The sequence below is a fragment of the Tupaia chinensis genome, unplaced genomic scaffold, assembly GCF_000334495.1.
Source record: "Tupaia chinensis unplaced genomic scaffold, TupChi_1.0 Scaffold139331_1, whole genome shotgun sequence".
Taxonomy (NCBI): domain Eukaryota; kingdom Metazoa; phylum Chordata; class Mammalia; order Scandentia; family Tupaiidae; genus Tupaia; species Tupaia belangeri.
The window spans coordinates 874,735-892,590 of NW_006199220.1; the positions used below are offsets into that span (position 1 = coordinate 874,735).

The following is a 17,856-nucleotide window of genomic DNA, read 5'->3' on the forward strand; positions in this document are numbered from 1 at the left end:
CTGCAGTGTAGCCAGCTCAGTGGGTTGCTCCCCCTCTGCCTCCGTCTGGCAAGTGGACAGGCCTCCAGCAATTACAGGGAAAAATTGTGACTTCTAGTAATAAACATAAAACAGACAAACATTTTCTGAAACAAAGGCATTCACTGCCCTCAAGAAATCAATGTAGAAAAGTACTTTACTGTATTTTTGATTTCGAATTCTCCATGTCCAGGAAGATTTTCTATGCGTCCATGTGATATTCGATTCAGAAAAAAGAAACTGGCACCGTGAGTTAGCTTTGAGAAAATGTCTATTCTTTATGTTTTCGAAACTGCCTATTTAATTGCATAGTTAAGGAAGTGAGAGAAGGATTAGAAACGGGGGATTATGCCACAAACTTCGGAGGGGATACTTCACGTCTGAAGCACAGGTGACTTTCTTTCCTCCGACATTTTTGTGTTGACAAGGATGCATTTTATTGGCTTTTGAATGATGCTAGGTAAAGTGAGATTGAGCTAGCACATCTTCCAAACTCCCTGGTGCAGCATATGTAAGCTTTGATAGAAAATGAGACCTACTATGATTAGCAATGAAAAAAAAATTGCAGACACTTTGGCACACTTGAGGGCTATTCCTTCCAAAAATATTTGGCTTCGTTTCCTCCCACTTCACCTTACTGCATAGAGTCCACTGCTACTGGCTTGTCATTATTTCTGTATGAAGAAGAGAAGGCAAGGTGAATTTTTAGTCCACGCTAGAATTAGCCAAATATAACAGGACTGATACAAACAGAAATTCTTTCCAAAACTGTTTAGCCACTTACAGTGTTTAACAAAAGTAACTGTACATTGCAATCATATTATTTGAGGTGAAATCAGCAGAATTCCTTTTAGAAAACAGACCCATTTCATCTACATAATAGCCATTCGAATCCGCTTATGAGAGAGACCTGGTACTGTGACTGTTTTCCTCTGTTCTTTGTCCTCACATCTAATTCACAGTGGAACTCTTGTAAATTTTGTTTCCAAAATGTTACAGATTCATCTTTTTCTCTCCATTTCCGTCAACATGACCTCTGTGGTGGTTAAGGTGGGAAATTTTGTGTCAGTTTAGCTAGGCTATGCTAACCAGTTGTTTGATCAAGCACTATAAATTCCTATGAAGGTTATTTGTAGATGCAATTAAGTTACCTTCAGTTGACTTTAAAGATTGCCCTTGACAATGTGGGTGGTCCTCTTCAGTCCCTTGATGGCTGGAGAGCAAACATTGAGATTTCCTAGTGACAAAGGGACTACCCTGCCCCAAGATGGCAGTGTAGAAATTCGACCTAAATTTCTGGCCTTTCAGCAGCCTGGCAGGAGTCTCAAGACTGCGACGTCAACCTTCCCTCAGTTTCTCGCCTGCCTGCTGCATGGATTTCAGACTCACCACCTAACACAATCTCATCAGCCAATTCCTTAAAATAAGATGTCTCTCTCTCCTCTAAAAACTCTGGCTGACTCCTAGATTATTGAAACAGCACATTATTTACAATTGCTTCACTTCTTCTGCAATCTTACTGCACATGGCAATCAGAAACACACAGATACCTGATGAGAGATTAATAGGTACATAGTAAGATAGTTTAAAATATGGCACCATCTGCTCATAATCAGATTCTTAGAGGATTAAAAATTACATCTGATCCTATCTCTGTGGTCACTAGGCCCTTGCATAATTCCCCTATTTCAGCTCACATTAATCCCCAAAATCAATCTGGCCACTTTCAAACAAAGCAACAATGGCAAAAAGTTTCATTTCTTTGAGACTATTTTATAATTACGTGTTTATTTAGGCTTTTGCTTATTCTTGGCTTCTTCCAAATAGAAGGTGAGTTACCATGGTAGGGATCGATGACTATATTTCTGAGCACTGAATCCTCAGCGCCGGGGCAACTCTGCTCATGCCCACGCTACGGATGCATGCTAATAACCAGCCTAATGGGATCGGCGGTGATCCCAGCTGCGTATTTTGAAGAACTGGCACCAATTTGTCTGTCTGACTCACACAGAAGAAAGATGATGAGATTAAAACAAAAATACGGGGGCAGATGGTGCTGCAGCAGTAAAATGGGATGCTCTACAAGTGACAACATATTAAATATCCTTTTTAAAGATAAAATACATTCTGCTCCTTTTTAAAGACTTAAGATATGATAAATTTATTCAAATTCACTTTTTATTTTTAATCCTATTCCTGTCTACATAGCTACTAAAAAAGTGGTCATGAATTTGGTTAAAAAAATAAAATTGAAAATGGCAGAAGCCAGGTTTTAATGCTTAGCTAGTTGAGGATATGTAGTGAGTCTCTAATCTCTGGAGGGAAAAATTCGTTTTCTGAGATTCGGAGCTCTACGTACATGCTGGGTGAACATCTACCCAGAGGAGTCATCTGACAGGTTAGGGTTATGAGTAGATACAGAGAGAGGGAACGTCTGCATGAGAAAAACAGACCTAGAAATCCTACCGTAGAGTGCGGTCGAGCAAAACACGAGGGCTTTGCAGTAAGAAAGCTAAGGGTAAAACTACCATCTCTGACAATCGCTGTCCTGGGTTAATGCCTGGTACATCATTACTTCATATTTAAACATTCTGAGGTTTCTGGCGGGGACACATCTTATACATTTTATGCCCTCAATAAAACTTGGTGTGGGACTCCACCACCACCACCAACACCATCACCATCACCACCACCATCACCACCACCATCACCACCACCATTATCATCACCACCATCACCACCACCATCATCACCATCATCACCATCATCACCACCACCACCATCACCACCACCACAACCACCACAAACACCACCACCATCACCACCACCAACACCATTACCATCACCACCATCACCACCACCACAATCACCACCACCATCACCACCAACACCATTACCATCACCATCACCACCATCACCACTCACCACCACCATAATCACCACCACCAACACCACCATCATCACCATCATCACCATCACCACCATCATCACCACCACCATCACCATCACCACCATCACCACCACCATCATCACCACCACCATCATCTCCACCATCACCACTACCATCACCACCACCACCATCACCACCATTACCACCACCAAATGTGGTACAAGGCAGAACTCGATTCTTTCAAGATTGGAGAACATCAGAAAGGACCAAAGAAGCTTTTCTAGACTAAGTAGACAACAAGTGTTTTGAAGTACAGAAAGAAGTACACGACTGGTGTCTGTCATGATGCAGAACTTGGAGAGCAGAAGCAGAAATGAGTCTGTGTTCTTCAGCAAGGCTGCAGGTGACGGCAGCAGAGGCGGACGGAGGTGTGGGATTCCTGTCTCCCTGGAAGTCGTCTGCTCCAGAGCGGCACACGGCTGTCACTGTCACTGTCAGCTTTCTCCCTAGTGAAGATTTCCTAGAGTGAGCTTTAGTAAAACTCAAGATTTTTCCTAGTGGTTCTGGATTCCATGAAACCAAGCCAAAGTTCCCTTGACCTCTCTATATCCAACAATTCTGATGGACATACTACTTCAAATTCTCTGTCTATTGTGAGTACTTGATGGCCTTTTCATTTTGTCACTGAACGTTGTCTAATAAAGATAGATTTGGATAAAATAAAAAAATCCCACCACATGTAGTTTGAGGGGTTATTGTATTTTTATGAGGATTACATTTGTTATATATTAAATTATGAGTTATATTTAGTTTTAGCTGTAGATCATGAAGTGAGCGCTTCCCATTTCATTCTTTGCTGTCCCCAAGTCCTCAAGTTGATGTCATCACAGTGTGATTATAAATTCACGGGCCATTTATCATTTTCATCAGTTGGAAATTCTGTAGCCTTGTATCCTTCAGAAGTAGGCTGGATAAGACCCGTACTAAGAGCAGTGGTTGGCAAGTATCGAAGCCTTGTGGGCCCCCTGAGGAAACGGGAGACACGTGCGCTCCTTTCCTCCTGAACTAGTACACCTCTGGGAAGCTTTCACCTGACACAGAGAATTGTACAGCAGAGGACTACGGGATGCGCATGCTCCTTACAGAATCACACGCACTGGCTCTCAGTCCTTCCCACACACACCATCTCAACATGTGCTATGCATTTCCTTTCTGATACAAAGATCTACTTTCTTATTAAAAGAAGAAAAATGTTGCTACCAATAATCTAGATACAGTCAAGTACAAAATAAGTGCCAAACATTTGATCTACTGATCTATGCTTTACACAGCAATAAAATATTTTAGTGTTTGCATGCCACGAAATGAGGTTTAGTGCCTCGGTGGGCTTAGAGAAAATTCTGAGCATGAGTCTTTCTCTTTGGAGCATATCACATGGGCAAGCTATCCACACACATGGAAATGTTAAATTATACTCTAGAGACAGAGATAGTACCACGCATAAAGTGACATTTAACATAATCTCATGGAGAACCTAGATTTTATTTTGTTTTTCCATTATGGAAAAATTATTTCCCTGGAAAGTATTTTTAAAAGAAACCAGACATGAATTTGTTCTACTTATAAATACCTCCTCAACTAATATTTCTAAGCTGCAGAGGCCCACATATTTATCTTTTCCTACTTAATTCATGAGACAATGAATGTCATGGAAGTCCAATGACTTATTTTAGGATGACCTGATCGGTTGCCCTTTGGGTCTTAGTCCAAGACCTCTTTGTTCTCAATCTAATGACCCCTTCTCCAGGCCACAGTTCTTTATGTAAAGACTTTTTTGAACTATAATATATGAGCTTTGGCAGAAAAATGTCCCTTCCCTTTTAATTACGGTTAAGATTTATGGAGCTACGAAGGAGTGGCAATATTCTGGAACGAGATCATTTTAGCATTCAGATCTGCGGCCTCACGTCCGCACGTCCGCAGCCATCAGGGCTGGAGGTGTGATACCGCAAACGTCGGCAACGGAACCAACCCCGCGTGCAGTATATTAACACTCACACTGGCACCCAGCGGGTCAAACGAATGCGGCACTGTCTACTGGAAAGGTAGTAGTTTCAGAGGAAACAGATCAGGTTTGAATCCCCTTTGACCAGAGATGAACTCTTCCTAAGCCTCAGTTTTCTTATCTGCACACAGGGGATAGACAATAAAACTAATTGATCAGAACTGGAAGAAGGGTTGAAGATACTACTGATGCATATTTGAAAATTACAGCGTGGTGCCTGGTACAAGGTAAATCCTCCTCTGCGAGGGATATTGTTATTGTCTCCAGTCTCAATTACCAAGGGCACCATCCATTCACCACTCACCTGCAGGCTGCCAGTGCGTCTTGACTTGCAAATCCGACTCCAACAGTATTTGTTCTCCTTTGAAATTTAAAGAAACCGCAAACCTGAAAGCTGTCTTCATCAAACCCGAGCAGTTCTGCACACTGGGTTTCTATTTTAATACCAGCAGCCTGGATCACAGACAGATCAGCCTTATCAAGTGGTCATTGTCGATTGAGATTTCTTAAACAAGCATTACCATGTCTAATCAAATTACATGTGAATGTTATCTGTTGCAACAGGATAACCTCTTTGTCTCAATAGTAACAAAATGAATGATCAAAAATGAGGCTTGAATTTCAGTATATAATTTTTTTTCCTTACATTTACGAGGTCTTTTCATTTCTTTCTTTTAGAAATAGAAACTGTGGAAATGGGAAAAGGATGTGTAATTATAAAGCTAATGTATGCATTTATTCATAAAAAGGTAAAAAGGGAATGTATATAATGACGACCATTATAGAGCGTTTGTGTGTGAGCCAGTTCTTCAACCCTCTTTTGGAAGTTTTACATTGTGTGAATCATAAAATTCTGTATTCATACATTCGCCTGTGCAAGCAGCCATTATTAAAAATATTTTAAAAGCATTATGGTAATTCTTAATGACTAGTTATTTTTTTGTAGTCTAAAGAAATCAGAGGCATTGCTGATAGCATTAATGACAAGAGGAACAATGGCAGAATTTTAGTTCCATTTAGACCACCCACACCTCACTAAAGGAAAATGTACAACCCAACAAAGTAGTCATTATCCCAATCAAAGCCTGAATGGGACTTCCTAATAGCACTTGTAGCACCGACTCTAATTAAAACACCATGAAAGCTGAGTAATAATATAACTGTTATTCTGGAATGTTTTGGGAGGATTGAGTTACAGTCTCTCAAAGTTCGAAAAATCAAATGTATGTGCCGACTATGGAGCTCAAAACCTCATCTTCGAGTATCTGAGAAAGGCATTTCTTGATTGTTCTGTCTAGTGTCATCGCGTGTTTAAATGTAAACTAGTTCTAGCATCTTTGGAAAGCAAAGTTTTGGGAGCTTATGTGTTTGAAAGTGCTTTTAATGGATTGCTTGCTTTGTTTGCTCTGGGTTTGAGGTAGAAGCATCTTGACATTTACATGACTGTTTTCCTGCTTTTAAGGATGTTAACAAAAAGTTGTCTCCGCTTGGATTAGTTTGAAATGGTCTCTGAACATCCACAAGACCAACCCAGCTACCTCCAAGTCAAACTTCCTGTATTATAAAGCTGCCGTAGTTCCTTTCCTAAAGACTGAGAGCCAGTGACACACACGAACCCGTACAGGACAGTCACCTCCATGTATTGTCTCTGAACTGACCGTTGGGCCACCAGCCCCAAACTCCTGATTGTGGCTGTGATTTGGAACTCCAAAATACCTTCCTGAGGAAATGATATCATAAATATAGTTTGTCTAGATAGGTCCTGCAGTCTATGTAACCAAATGTAACCAAAACACCATCTATTTAGATAAAAAAAAAAAAAAGGATAATACTGCAACGTATCCAATAGCTTTAAAGGTAATAATTAGCCATGATTCCTATCTAATGGTGGGCTTAAAGATGTTCCCTTCCTTTGAGAGTCCCAATTCCACCTAGCAGCTGGCATTAGGCACGGATCCTGTTCGCTTTTTTCTCGATTGTCCACACCATCAAATCAAAACCACTGCAACTTACATGTAGTGGTGGGTTTCTGATTCTCATCTCCACAGCCACATTTTCTGTCCTTGGGTAAATTCGCCTTTAACTCTATGTAAGTTTGTAGTGCAGCAGTGCGTGTGTGTGTGTGTGCGCGCGTGTGTGTGTGAGAGAGACAGAGACAGAGACAGAGAGAGACAGAGAGAGAGAATTTGTGCATGACAGTGTGTATCAGAATGGGGAGGTAGAGAAATCCTTACCAACTTTTGCTGTTAAATCATTATCTCTTTAAATGTGTAGAAAGATTAAAGGTGTTTGTTTATTTATTTGTTTGTTTGTTTGCTTTTAGTTTCTTGCTGTAGGTTGTGTGGGCTTCCCAGAGAAAGAACGCACAATCATCCCCAGGTGGGACGGCCCCGCCGCAGTCCCTTCTCCTCTAGTTCCCTTTAGGGATCCGGCGCGGGCACGCCCCTGCCCAGCATGCTCGGCGGCCACGTGAGGTCCAGCACCTTGACCTCATGCCACTTGCTGGACCGAAGGTGGGACTTACAGAGACACTGTAAGTCCATGACAGAGGTCCTATTTACATATCTCATACTCGAGATGATAGAATTGCCCATTAATAGAAAACCTTTGCCAATCATAGTTTTGCTGAGACCGGGTTTGAACACCTACAGCTTTTCTGTTTGTACACTGAAAGTTTAACATCAATGTATCTCTATATCTGTATAATTAGTCTAGTCACTCTAGTCCAGAAGAGACAGCACTGAGAAGTGCCCTCCCTGATAGAGGGTGTACGGGTGAGTGAAGAGAGGCCAGACACACCACGGCCTTGAGAGCTCATGCCTTTAAATGCTACAATAATTAGTGACGAGGCCAGGAATCTGGCTAAAATTTGCAAAAATAAGCTGTGAAGAATAAGTATTCACAAAATGTGCAGTTTCAATCATGAGATGGTTGGTGGAAGCCATCCAAAAAGGTGGTTCCAAAGTTAAGGCTTTAACACATGGGGGAATCTGCCCCCAAAGACCATGAGGCTCACAGTCATGTTTCTTGAGCGCCTACGAGAAGCGGCTTGAAGAAGGCTGTTCTACTGAACAGGTTTGCCATTAGAGCGCCGGGGTCACTGGGAAAGCTAATGCTACTTAGATACGCTACTTACTTTTCAAAATGCACATTTCATTCATCCCAACTCGGTTTTTATGGGATGTTACCATCCCCTCAATTGGCCAACAATTCCCAAATGTGTATTAAAGGAAGGAGCAGTATATTGAGAATGAAAAAGGAATACTTCACTGCCATGATCCTGGACAAAAAGAACTTGTGATGCTCCTAATTTTAAATACTCTCCCTTGGTTAAGAGAGAAGTGAGGGGGGGCAGCAGGTGTCATGGTGGTTAAGGCACTGACTGCTGCACGGCCAACTCTGGTTAGAATCCTGGACCCATGGCTTGAAAACCACGCTGGGCATGTATGTCTGCATGCCCAAATCCTGAGAAGAGAATGAGGAAAGGGGATTGTGTCACGGCTGTCTCTCTTGGATGGTGATTTCTCATTTTCCCTTTCTCTGTCTCTCTCCAGCAAATATACACACCCTATGACCAAAACCTTAAAAGAGAGAGAGACAAGAACAGTATCAGTGTATACAAGAGTATACAATGATTTCTGCTGGGTAATATCTGTAGAGGACTCTGTGACTCTGTAGTTTGTAAGTTATCTTCTCACATTGTATCCTGATGTTAACTAATTTTATGCTGATATTAATAAGCTTTTACTATTTCTCAGATGAGAAACTAATGCTTAGAGATGCTACGTAGTTTGTTTCAGTTTATCCAAGAAATAAACACATTTTCTGTTCAAATCTCTTCTCACTCTTAAAACAGTTCAGTCTTTTCCCACGATATCACTATTAAGTGGTGTTCTTAGGTTGGGAAGATACTCTACTGTGGAGAAATGGGACACGAAAATGGAACGTCTGAAGAGGAGACCCTAATGTAAACTATAGACTCTAGTTAATAAGAAGTTAATATCGGCTTATCAATTGTGTATCAACAATATCTCACTGTAACAAAAAAAAATAAAATAAACCACACTGAAAGTAAGACATCAATAATACTAATTGTGTGTGGGGGGGAGAGTCATAGCTTATACATGAATTTTCTGTACTTTCTGCCCAACTTTTCTCTTAAATTTTATCAGTAATTTAAAGAAAATTCCATTATGTGGGAATGTGTGGGTTTACCAGTTCAGACTCATTCTTCCTTTGCAGAGCAGTAATTAGAGAGTTGAAAGAAATCCAGCAACAAAACACAGGTGCAGAGAGATCTCTCCTGGTGAACCCAGTCCCCAGGTCTGGTAAAGCTATGCTTATGAAATCACAGCAAAGGAAGAAATAAGATAGAAGATTCAGACTCTTAAGAAAAATACATAATAATCTCCCTCCTCAAGGGTGACGAGTCAAATTTTACGTGCTGGATTTGATCATAGTAATGTTTTGTGATGTTTTCTAATTTTCAACACACTTTCACTTACTGAGTTCCTAATCATACATATTATTTCACCTGCCACCAATTGCCAATCAAGTTTGATGCTCTAGAACTTTTTAAAAAATAATGATTTAATTTTATTTATTATTATTGTTGTATGTTATTATTTTTTAATTTCACCACAGACAGTGAAAGAGAGAGGGAAGGTGAGAAAGCAAGCCACCAGATCCAGGACTCCACAGGTGAGATACAATTCAGCCTTGTGGGGACCACAGCACCTTAGCCACCAGGCCACTTGCCAGCCAAACTCTGGGACATTTTGTAACGTAGGTCATTGCAATAATCATTGACCTCATTCCCCCTTACTCAGGATTAGAAGTTGTCTTGATGATGGAGGCTGAGAGACTTAATAAATTGAGTACCATTGGATCATAGTCTTAGGACAACCATCATTGACCTCATTTCCCCTCTTACTCAGGATTAGAAGTTGTCTTGATGATGGAGGCTGAGAGACTTAATAAATTGAGTACCATTGGATCATAGTCTTAGGACAACCATCATTGACCTCATTTCCCCTCTTACTCAGGATTAGAAGTTGTCTTGATGATGGAGGCTGAGAGACTTAATAAATTGAGTACCATTGGATCATAGTCTTAGGACTAGAAAGGACTATGGACATCACCCACAGATTTTCATGTGTTACAAGCAGACCTGCAGTGCCTTACCTAACTAGATGGACAAACGTGATAGAGATGAGATTGCATTACTCATCCCTCTTCACCCATCTAGCTCTGGGGGAATCTGAATACTCCCAAAATAAGACTCTCACAGCCACCCACCCCTAAGTTAATCAATTCTTTTTATATACTCTCCTAAATCAGTCTTTTGCTTTTCATTCCTGATGCTAAAATGTCAAAGCATGTTCTTATCATCCATACCTTTCCTATCCCCATCATTTTCCTGAAGATTTCTGCTCTTTCTCAACACCACGGCACCCTGTTTAGAGTGCCATATCAGTCTTTCTAACAATGGGCTTTAACATGGCATTCTGTGTAAAATGTAAGACCAGGGGCTGGCAGGTGGTGTGGTGGTCAAGGTGCTGGACTCCTACATGGCTGACTGTGGTTCAAATCCCAGACCTCGTGGCTTGCTTTCTCATTTTCTCTCTCTCTTGTCAAATATTTAAATGAATGAAATTAAATAAATAATTCATATATATGTATATATATATTACATACACACACATATATATGTGTATGTATATATACATATGTACACACACACACACACACACACAGAACACACCTTTCAACAAACCATTTAAGAGACTCGACAGCTTTCTTTCTTCCCACCTCCCTATAACCTTGAACCAATAACAACTCGAACTATTCTACTCTGGCTCTCCATTTCTCAGCAAACCACACACCACCTGTCCTTCATACCTGTCTTCACCCTGTCCTGGAAAAGCTCTCCAATTGAACAGGCGTGCAACCATTTCCTCAAGCCCAGACAGTTTTCCTTTCCCTACAAAGCCTGCCCTGACTGGCACAGATGTGCTCTCTCACCACTGACTCCCAGAAGCACTTAAGCCTGCCCTGACTGGCACAGATGGGGCTCTCCCACCCCTGACTCCCAGAAGCACTTCTTGCCTGTGGCATTCATTGGGGATTTTGCGTAAATATCCTGCAGCTTTATTTTATTTATAATTTATTTATTTTACTTGAATTAGATCAGGTTCCTTGAAAGTAGGGACCCTGTGTTGCTCATTTCCAGTGGCGCTGCACGGAGCAATGTCCAATGAGAGCTTATTAATGACGATCACGTCAGCTTCCCACACAACTTCACAGGACTCAACACGTTTCAGTCTTGCCAAGTTATGGGAAAACTCTTTCACCTATTCCAAAAATAGTGTATTTTAATGTTAGTGACACTTTCATTAAAGCAGCGTCCTCTGGGACATGATCCAAAATGCCAAATGCAACATTTGGCATTATACAGTTAACTTCTGTCAACATCTTTCTTGTAAAGAAAGACAATCGCTTGAGATTTCCCCCTTGTATATTTGAAGAGAATTCTCATAATGGGAACAAGTTGAGGAGTGAGTCTGATGTGACTAGCATCTCTAAAGGCTGTTTAGCATTTTAAAAATTGAACTTTCTTCACTACATGCTCTTTTCTACAATGTAATTAACAATTTTATTCCTTCTCTATGTAATTGTGGTTACAAATAATCAAACCCCTTTTCTATTTCTTAAAACATCTTTTTGCACCCAATTCTTACTTTGAATGTTTCCCCTCATAAAAAAGATGTACTTACAAGGATTGAGATCAGAAAATCTACGGTCATGTAATTAAAAAAAAAAATTGTCATCAACCATTTTTAGAAATGTGAATTCTCTACCAAGAGAAGATTATTTGTTATTAGTTCATAGACAAAATAAAATTCATGACAGTCCTCTAGGGGAAAAGGACAGTCAGATAGATTGAAATGAAGCTGTTTAACCTATTTACACTGTTCGACATAGACGTAAACAGAAAGAGGCAAGGAGAAGAGCGGCAGGTGTATTCCTCCCATAATTACAGTAATTTGCTTGAATGCCAAAATATTGAACCATGAGGTTTCAGTGTTACTTTGTAACAGGCGTTAGAGTGTTGTAAGAATCAACATTTTAGGTCTGGTACAGTTGAACAGAATAGGAGCTATGCTGTAATCATAGGGGGGGAAATCACTTGTTTATTCATTGTTAATTCAGAGGCAGACAAATATTTACTTTTCTGCTCAAAAGGCATGATAAAGTAAATTGAGCCCATAAATATTACTGAAGGTGTAGTAAAAAGTTTCCTTGATAAATCACTCAGAGGCTATCTAGTGCAAGTACAAGGGAAGGCAAATAGGGCAAGTTTATCATCTCATAATCCACAAAAATATTCTTGGGGTAGGAGATTTTTTGTAAGCTTTGTTCTCTTTGTGCCAGTGGGCACACAGAGGAAGACAAAGAAGGGGTGAGGGAGAGAGCACTCCCTACTGGGGCGTGGTCGTGCTGTAGTGCCCACCCCCCCCCCAACTGCTCCATCCTGTTGGGATTTAATTTGGAGGCCAGCATTCACGTGCGCTCTTGTATGCTTTTCAAACTGCCAGGGTTGGGATTTGAACTGCAGTCAGTCATGTGGGATCCAGAACCCTTAACCACTGGGCTAAGACCATGTTGTACTTGTTCCGCCCTCTGAATGCTAAATCTAACTCCCTTCCCATAATGCAATTGGTTCAAACATTTTCGGAACGCATTCTATTGTGTCTCTCCTAACGAATATTCCTAATTCTTTGGCTATTTCATGACCTGAGTTCCTCTATCTGCAAGGCTTACACCTATTTAAGCCCCTCATAAAATGCAGCTTCATAAGTAAACACAGAACTCTAGCTGTGGTCTTGCTAGGACAAAATAGCATGGACCTACCTCCCGATCTGTTCAAGAAAGGGTATTTCTTTCAGTGCAACCTCTAACCCCATTCATTTTTCAGTGAGAAAGCGTATCTCTTTAGTGCAACCTCTAACCCCATTCATTTTTCAGTTGACAACTCATGTTTGACTCACTGAAATGAACGTGAACGTGCTGTGGTCATTTCCTGTACGCTGCTGCTAAACCGAGTTCCCTTCACTCTTACTTCTGCTGCTGTGCTTCCCTTGGGGGAGGGAGGGACGATGGTCCTTACGTTGCAGGTTTAACAACTACATTACGAGTTTTTGTTTTACATGTTCTGTACATAGAAGGTACACATTCTGAAAGTAAAACACAAACATTTAATTGAGGGTAGAAAGAAAATATAAAATTTGAGACACGTCTCCTACCTATAAAAGCCTGGGGGTACCTGTGGCACCAGGAAGCTTTTTTCCACATCTTGGAGAATGTCATTCAACATCCGGACCCGGAGGGGCGCTCTCTCCTTGGGGTCATTAGCGGGGCGCATTTCATCCGACTGAAAGAGTTCAGCACTCTCTCGTAGGTGCGATGCCATGGCCAGCAGTTGATGGGGACTGGACGGATCACCTGGTAAAGGTAAATGAGTGCGTCTCAGAAAACCCATTCTCAAAGGAGCAAGATAAATATTTTACAATTGGTAACCTAAGCTGTCAACTAGACAGACCCCTGAGGACTGAGATGGTCACTGGCAGTTGTCTTCTTTCCAACATTTGAAAATCCAAGAGTGTAAGTATTTGAATCTTACCTGTCACAAGAAAAAAGGTTCTGCATCTATTAAACTTAGATAATGTATTCATCCTGCCCAAGTATTCTGTCTAAACTTCCTATAGTCATGAAATCAAGTTTATCACAACACGAATCACAGTGAGGGGTGTTGAGAGGTTGCTGTGTCCCAGGCACTGTGTTGAGGGCTTAACATAATTATGCCATTTGATATTCCCAATCTTGCTTTACCATGTGCATTTTATAACTGAGAATTAATTAAGGTAAACAAAGTAGTAGAGGTTATCAAGAAAATAGTAACTGGCCAGGAAAGGGAAGCCTGGTCTTCCTAACTCAAAGATTCATGCTCACCATGCAATATCTTATATCCCAGGAAAAAATAAAAGGAAAAGGAATTGTTACCTTCCCTTCTAAGAACATGAGATCAGCTACTGTATGTCACTGTGAGTCTACTGGGCTCTGTGCACCGGGGTTTTTCTGTAATAGTGAGTGGTACTACACCTTTGACTTAAATATTCACTGAAAACTATCCTGTGTAGTATCTGCATAGCTTTGTTTTTCTTTTGAGATGATTGTTTTGCTTCTTTGAATTTGTGTAGTTTACTGGAAGTCATTCTGATATGCACTGTGGTAGCAAAGGCTTGCAGGATACTGTTTTGACTAAAAGAAAGATAACATTTGTGCAGCAGACTGCGGAGCCTGGATGGTGCACTGTGCTCAAATCCCTGCTCTACCACTAGTGTCTATGTGATTATTGGAAGTCACTGCATCAGCGTCTTCACCTAGCAAATGGATATCATAAAAGGAACTTTTTCATTTGTTATGCAGAGTAAAAGATTAAGCTTGTAAAATATTTCCCCATAGATAAGCAATCCTCAGTTCATATGATTTGAGACCTTGTTTAAAAATTGTTCTTTTATTTTATCATAAGAGGCGAATTTCCTATCATCTTCTTCCAAATACTCTCAGTAAAATCGGCCTTAAGGTGACACAAGAGCTAGTGGTGTCATTCTCAGAATAGGTACAGCTGACTTCAGTGGGATCAGTACATCACTGCAGAGGGTTACTTTCAGTCGAGGTAGTAAATGAATGAGGTGCAGACTATGTAATGACTAAATATGATACTGAGACAGGCAGTGGGAGGACCAAAGAACACCTTACCTCTTTCACTAAAGAGCAAGTGTTTACCTTTTACCATTTGCTTCTAAAGAAAAGGAAAAGAAATAATATAAAGAGTAAAAGAACTAAACTGCCAACCTTTAAAAATTACTCTTTTAGGTACACTAGAGGGATACTTGGGCAAAGAAAAAGATCGAAAAAGACTTTCTTCAAATAAAGCTTAAGGGTTACCAGACCACAAAACACCTGATCTCTGTGAAAAATGCAGATTCTTAGACCTGCTGAATCTCCCTAGGGATAAAGAACATTAACCTTTATTTTACTACAATAATTAGCATATTCTAAGTATTTTAAAGTTCAAGAAACACTACACGATCATTGTGGAGGTTAAGGCAGCTGGATGCAACATGGCCGACAGCACTGGCTTCAAGTCCCAGCCCTGGCAGCCTGGAAATCACACCAGGCACAGGTGCATGTGCACCCAAAATTCTGAGAAAAGAATGGAGGAGAAAGACTGTGGCTTGGCCATCTCCCTGAGCGGTGATTTGCCGCTTTTCCTCTCTCTTTCTCTCTCTCTTTGTGTCTCTCCCTCTCTGGAGATAACATGTGCCCAACAGCAAAACCAAAACCCAAAACACAAACAAACACTATAGACAGACGATATGCTAAGAAAAGGAAAACTAGGTTTGATATACAGCTGATCTATAAAATATATCTTCATAGAATGGCCAACCTCTAAGATAATAATCTTGTTTCTCAATTCATTTGTTGTATGCTATTTTACATGTCAATTTCTATAGAGCCCAGAACAGTACTGACAGTAATCACTTACTAAATAAACACAGTAGATTCAATAGAATATGTTTAGAATAAAGTCCAATAACAAAATAAAATTAAGTAAAGAGATAAGTTTTATTAGTGCTCTAAAGAGATTCACCAGTAGGCATTCTTTGAGTATTCTAAGATAATGTAAAAACGTAATATTCTAAGAGAATGTAACAATCACATTCTCAAAGAATGTAATAATAATTCTAAGGGAATGTAATATAAATACTATATATACCTATATATATCTATAATCTATATATAATCTATAATCTATGTATTATATTCTATAATATAGATATAATCCAGTTAAATATTGTGGTAGAAGGATAAATAATAATTGAAGCTAATCTGTAGCTCCATGTTCATTGAAATGAACCCTATGGATAAAATCCATTGTAAGAATCAAAGGTTTGGGGATTTGCTATTTTCAAAGTGTTTTCCACATGTAACAATAATCTTGTTTGATTTCACAAAGCTTGAGGTTGCAAGAGGAGGTATGTTTATTTACTTTGAAAATCTAACCCCCAAATAATTTACACAATGCCATTTTATAAACATATGATTCATCTTAAATTATGATACTTAACCAAAGATAATTCATAGTGAACTTAGAGGGAGTATCTTTGCACAAGGAAAAACTAAGATGGATAAGGTACATTTAGATTATGCTGAAATTGAAAGACTGAAGAACAGAAAAAACAAGTTCGACATCCTTGAGAATCTTCCATTTAAGGAAGAAAAATCTGGCCTGATCTAGCGTACACTGCAGAATTGAAGACGTTACTCCGGAATCAAGTGAGACAAATTGTACTCTTCTACCTTATTTAGCTTTAGAGGAATTTATCTCTCATGGTGGTGCACATTGGGGAATTGACAGCTTTAGGTACTGGCTAGTTCCAGAAAAGACCTTGACAGTGGGAAACTGCCACCCACAACCTACTGTGCGCATCACTTTCAGAGTTACAAATGGCAAAGAAACTATCTTCAACATTCACTCAGTCACTTTGATACATAAACGGTGCTCTAAAGATTCCCTACAGTCATTTCTCTACCAATTAGAAGCTATGTGCCCCTTAAATAAGACCTAGAAAGAAATGTCATGTAGTCTGTAAGTTTTTGTGACCCCAAGTGATAGACCCTTCATGGTCTTTAGGAGCATGACAAGAATGTCAGCTCTGAGGGAAAAGATTTTTTTGTCTTGTTTGTTTACTCCCATTTCTGCACCTAAAACATATCAGACACACCACTGAATTGATGAATGACTGGATTGCATGCTTTTACTATCGCTTCATAGCATCTATAATATTTTTCCTTAACCGTTTTTGTCTCTCTTCTCTTCTTGACTGAAAAGAACCCAACAAGACATGCAAATAGGTTTGATTTGTCTTTGCGTTTTCAGACCCTGGCACACTTCGTGTTCTCGTGTCACCAAAGCAACATGGCAAAGCCCAGGTTCACGTCCCGATGTCTTTCTGTACAAGCTGCCATGTGCACCTGGGCCCTTACCCCGAACGGCTGAGCTTGGGGGCAGGCTGCACTGTGAAGACCCAGTTGAAGGTTCTCTCTGTCTTCCTCTACCAGGAAAGAAAGACACTTGAGAACCAATTTGTAATTTGTTGGCCTGCCTCTGGGGAGCAGGGGTAATTCACTGATGAAGAGAAGCTGGAACCCTCATGGCGACTGTAGTTGGAACCCTGAGAAGTGTCAGCCTGGGGCATGCCTGGACGTGGACAGTGCCTGGGATACAGTGAGCAGGATAGCGGGGGAAGGGGTTCTTGGTGTGACCAGATCCTGTGGAGGGTGCTCGTCTCTGTCAGCTCTGTGTGCATGCTCACACTCTACCATGAATAATAAAAATAAACAGCAAATTGTTGAGTGGATGCTGACCTACTATACAAGGTGATGTCTTCCTGGAGACGAACTATTACATTAATGTCTACAAAATCACTCAGGGAGCCTTTGTGGTGCATACTAGCCATCAACCAATGCTACTTCCTGTAATTTACTGATAAAAAAATAATGATAATACAATTACAAGTAAAAAGAAAAAGTATCGTAAAGTAAAAGAGGCTAGATAAGTTAAACCAATGAAGTAAAACATGCCCTACAAATAATCCATGAAAACTAACAATGCGTAAAATCTTACTTGAGGCACAACGAGTCAGAAAACAGAGGGCAAATTGAGGCCGATAGTTTAGGTTTCAAAGTCAGTAAGTTCATTTGATCAAAAAAAAAAAACAAAAACTGGAAACTAGAAATGTCTATGAGAGGATTA

The 17,856-nt window shown here is 40.2% G+C and overlaps 1 protein-coding gene across 3 annotated transcripts in view; it reads right to left on the bottom strand.

Moving 5' to 3' along the window:
- LOC102499846 (inactive N-acetylated-alpha-linked acidic dipeptidase-like protein 2) overlaps positions 1–13,482 on the bottom strand; it is a 39,444-nt gene extending 25,962 nt beyond the window's left edge. For all 3 annotated transcript variants that reach the window (XR_336496.3, XM_006161857.3, XM_006161856.3), the window contains exon 1: positions 13,280–13,482. Coding sequence is in view for 2 of the 3 variants with exons in the window: in XM_006161857.3 (XP_006161919.1) it covers positions 13,280–13,446 (167 nt within the window). In the remaining variant the exon portion in view is untranslated. The remainder of the gene's footprint in view (positions 1–13,279) is intronic.
- Positions 13,483–17,856: the final 4,374 nt, after the last annotated feature.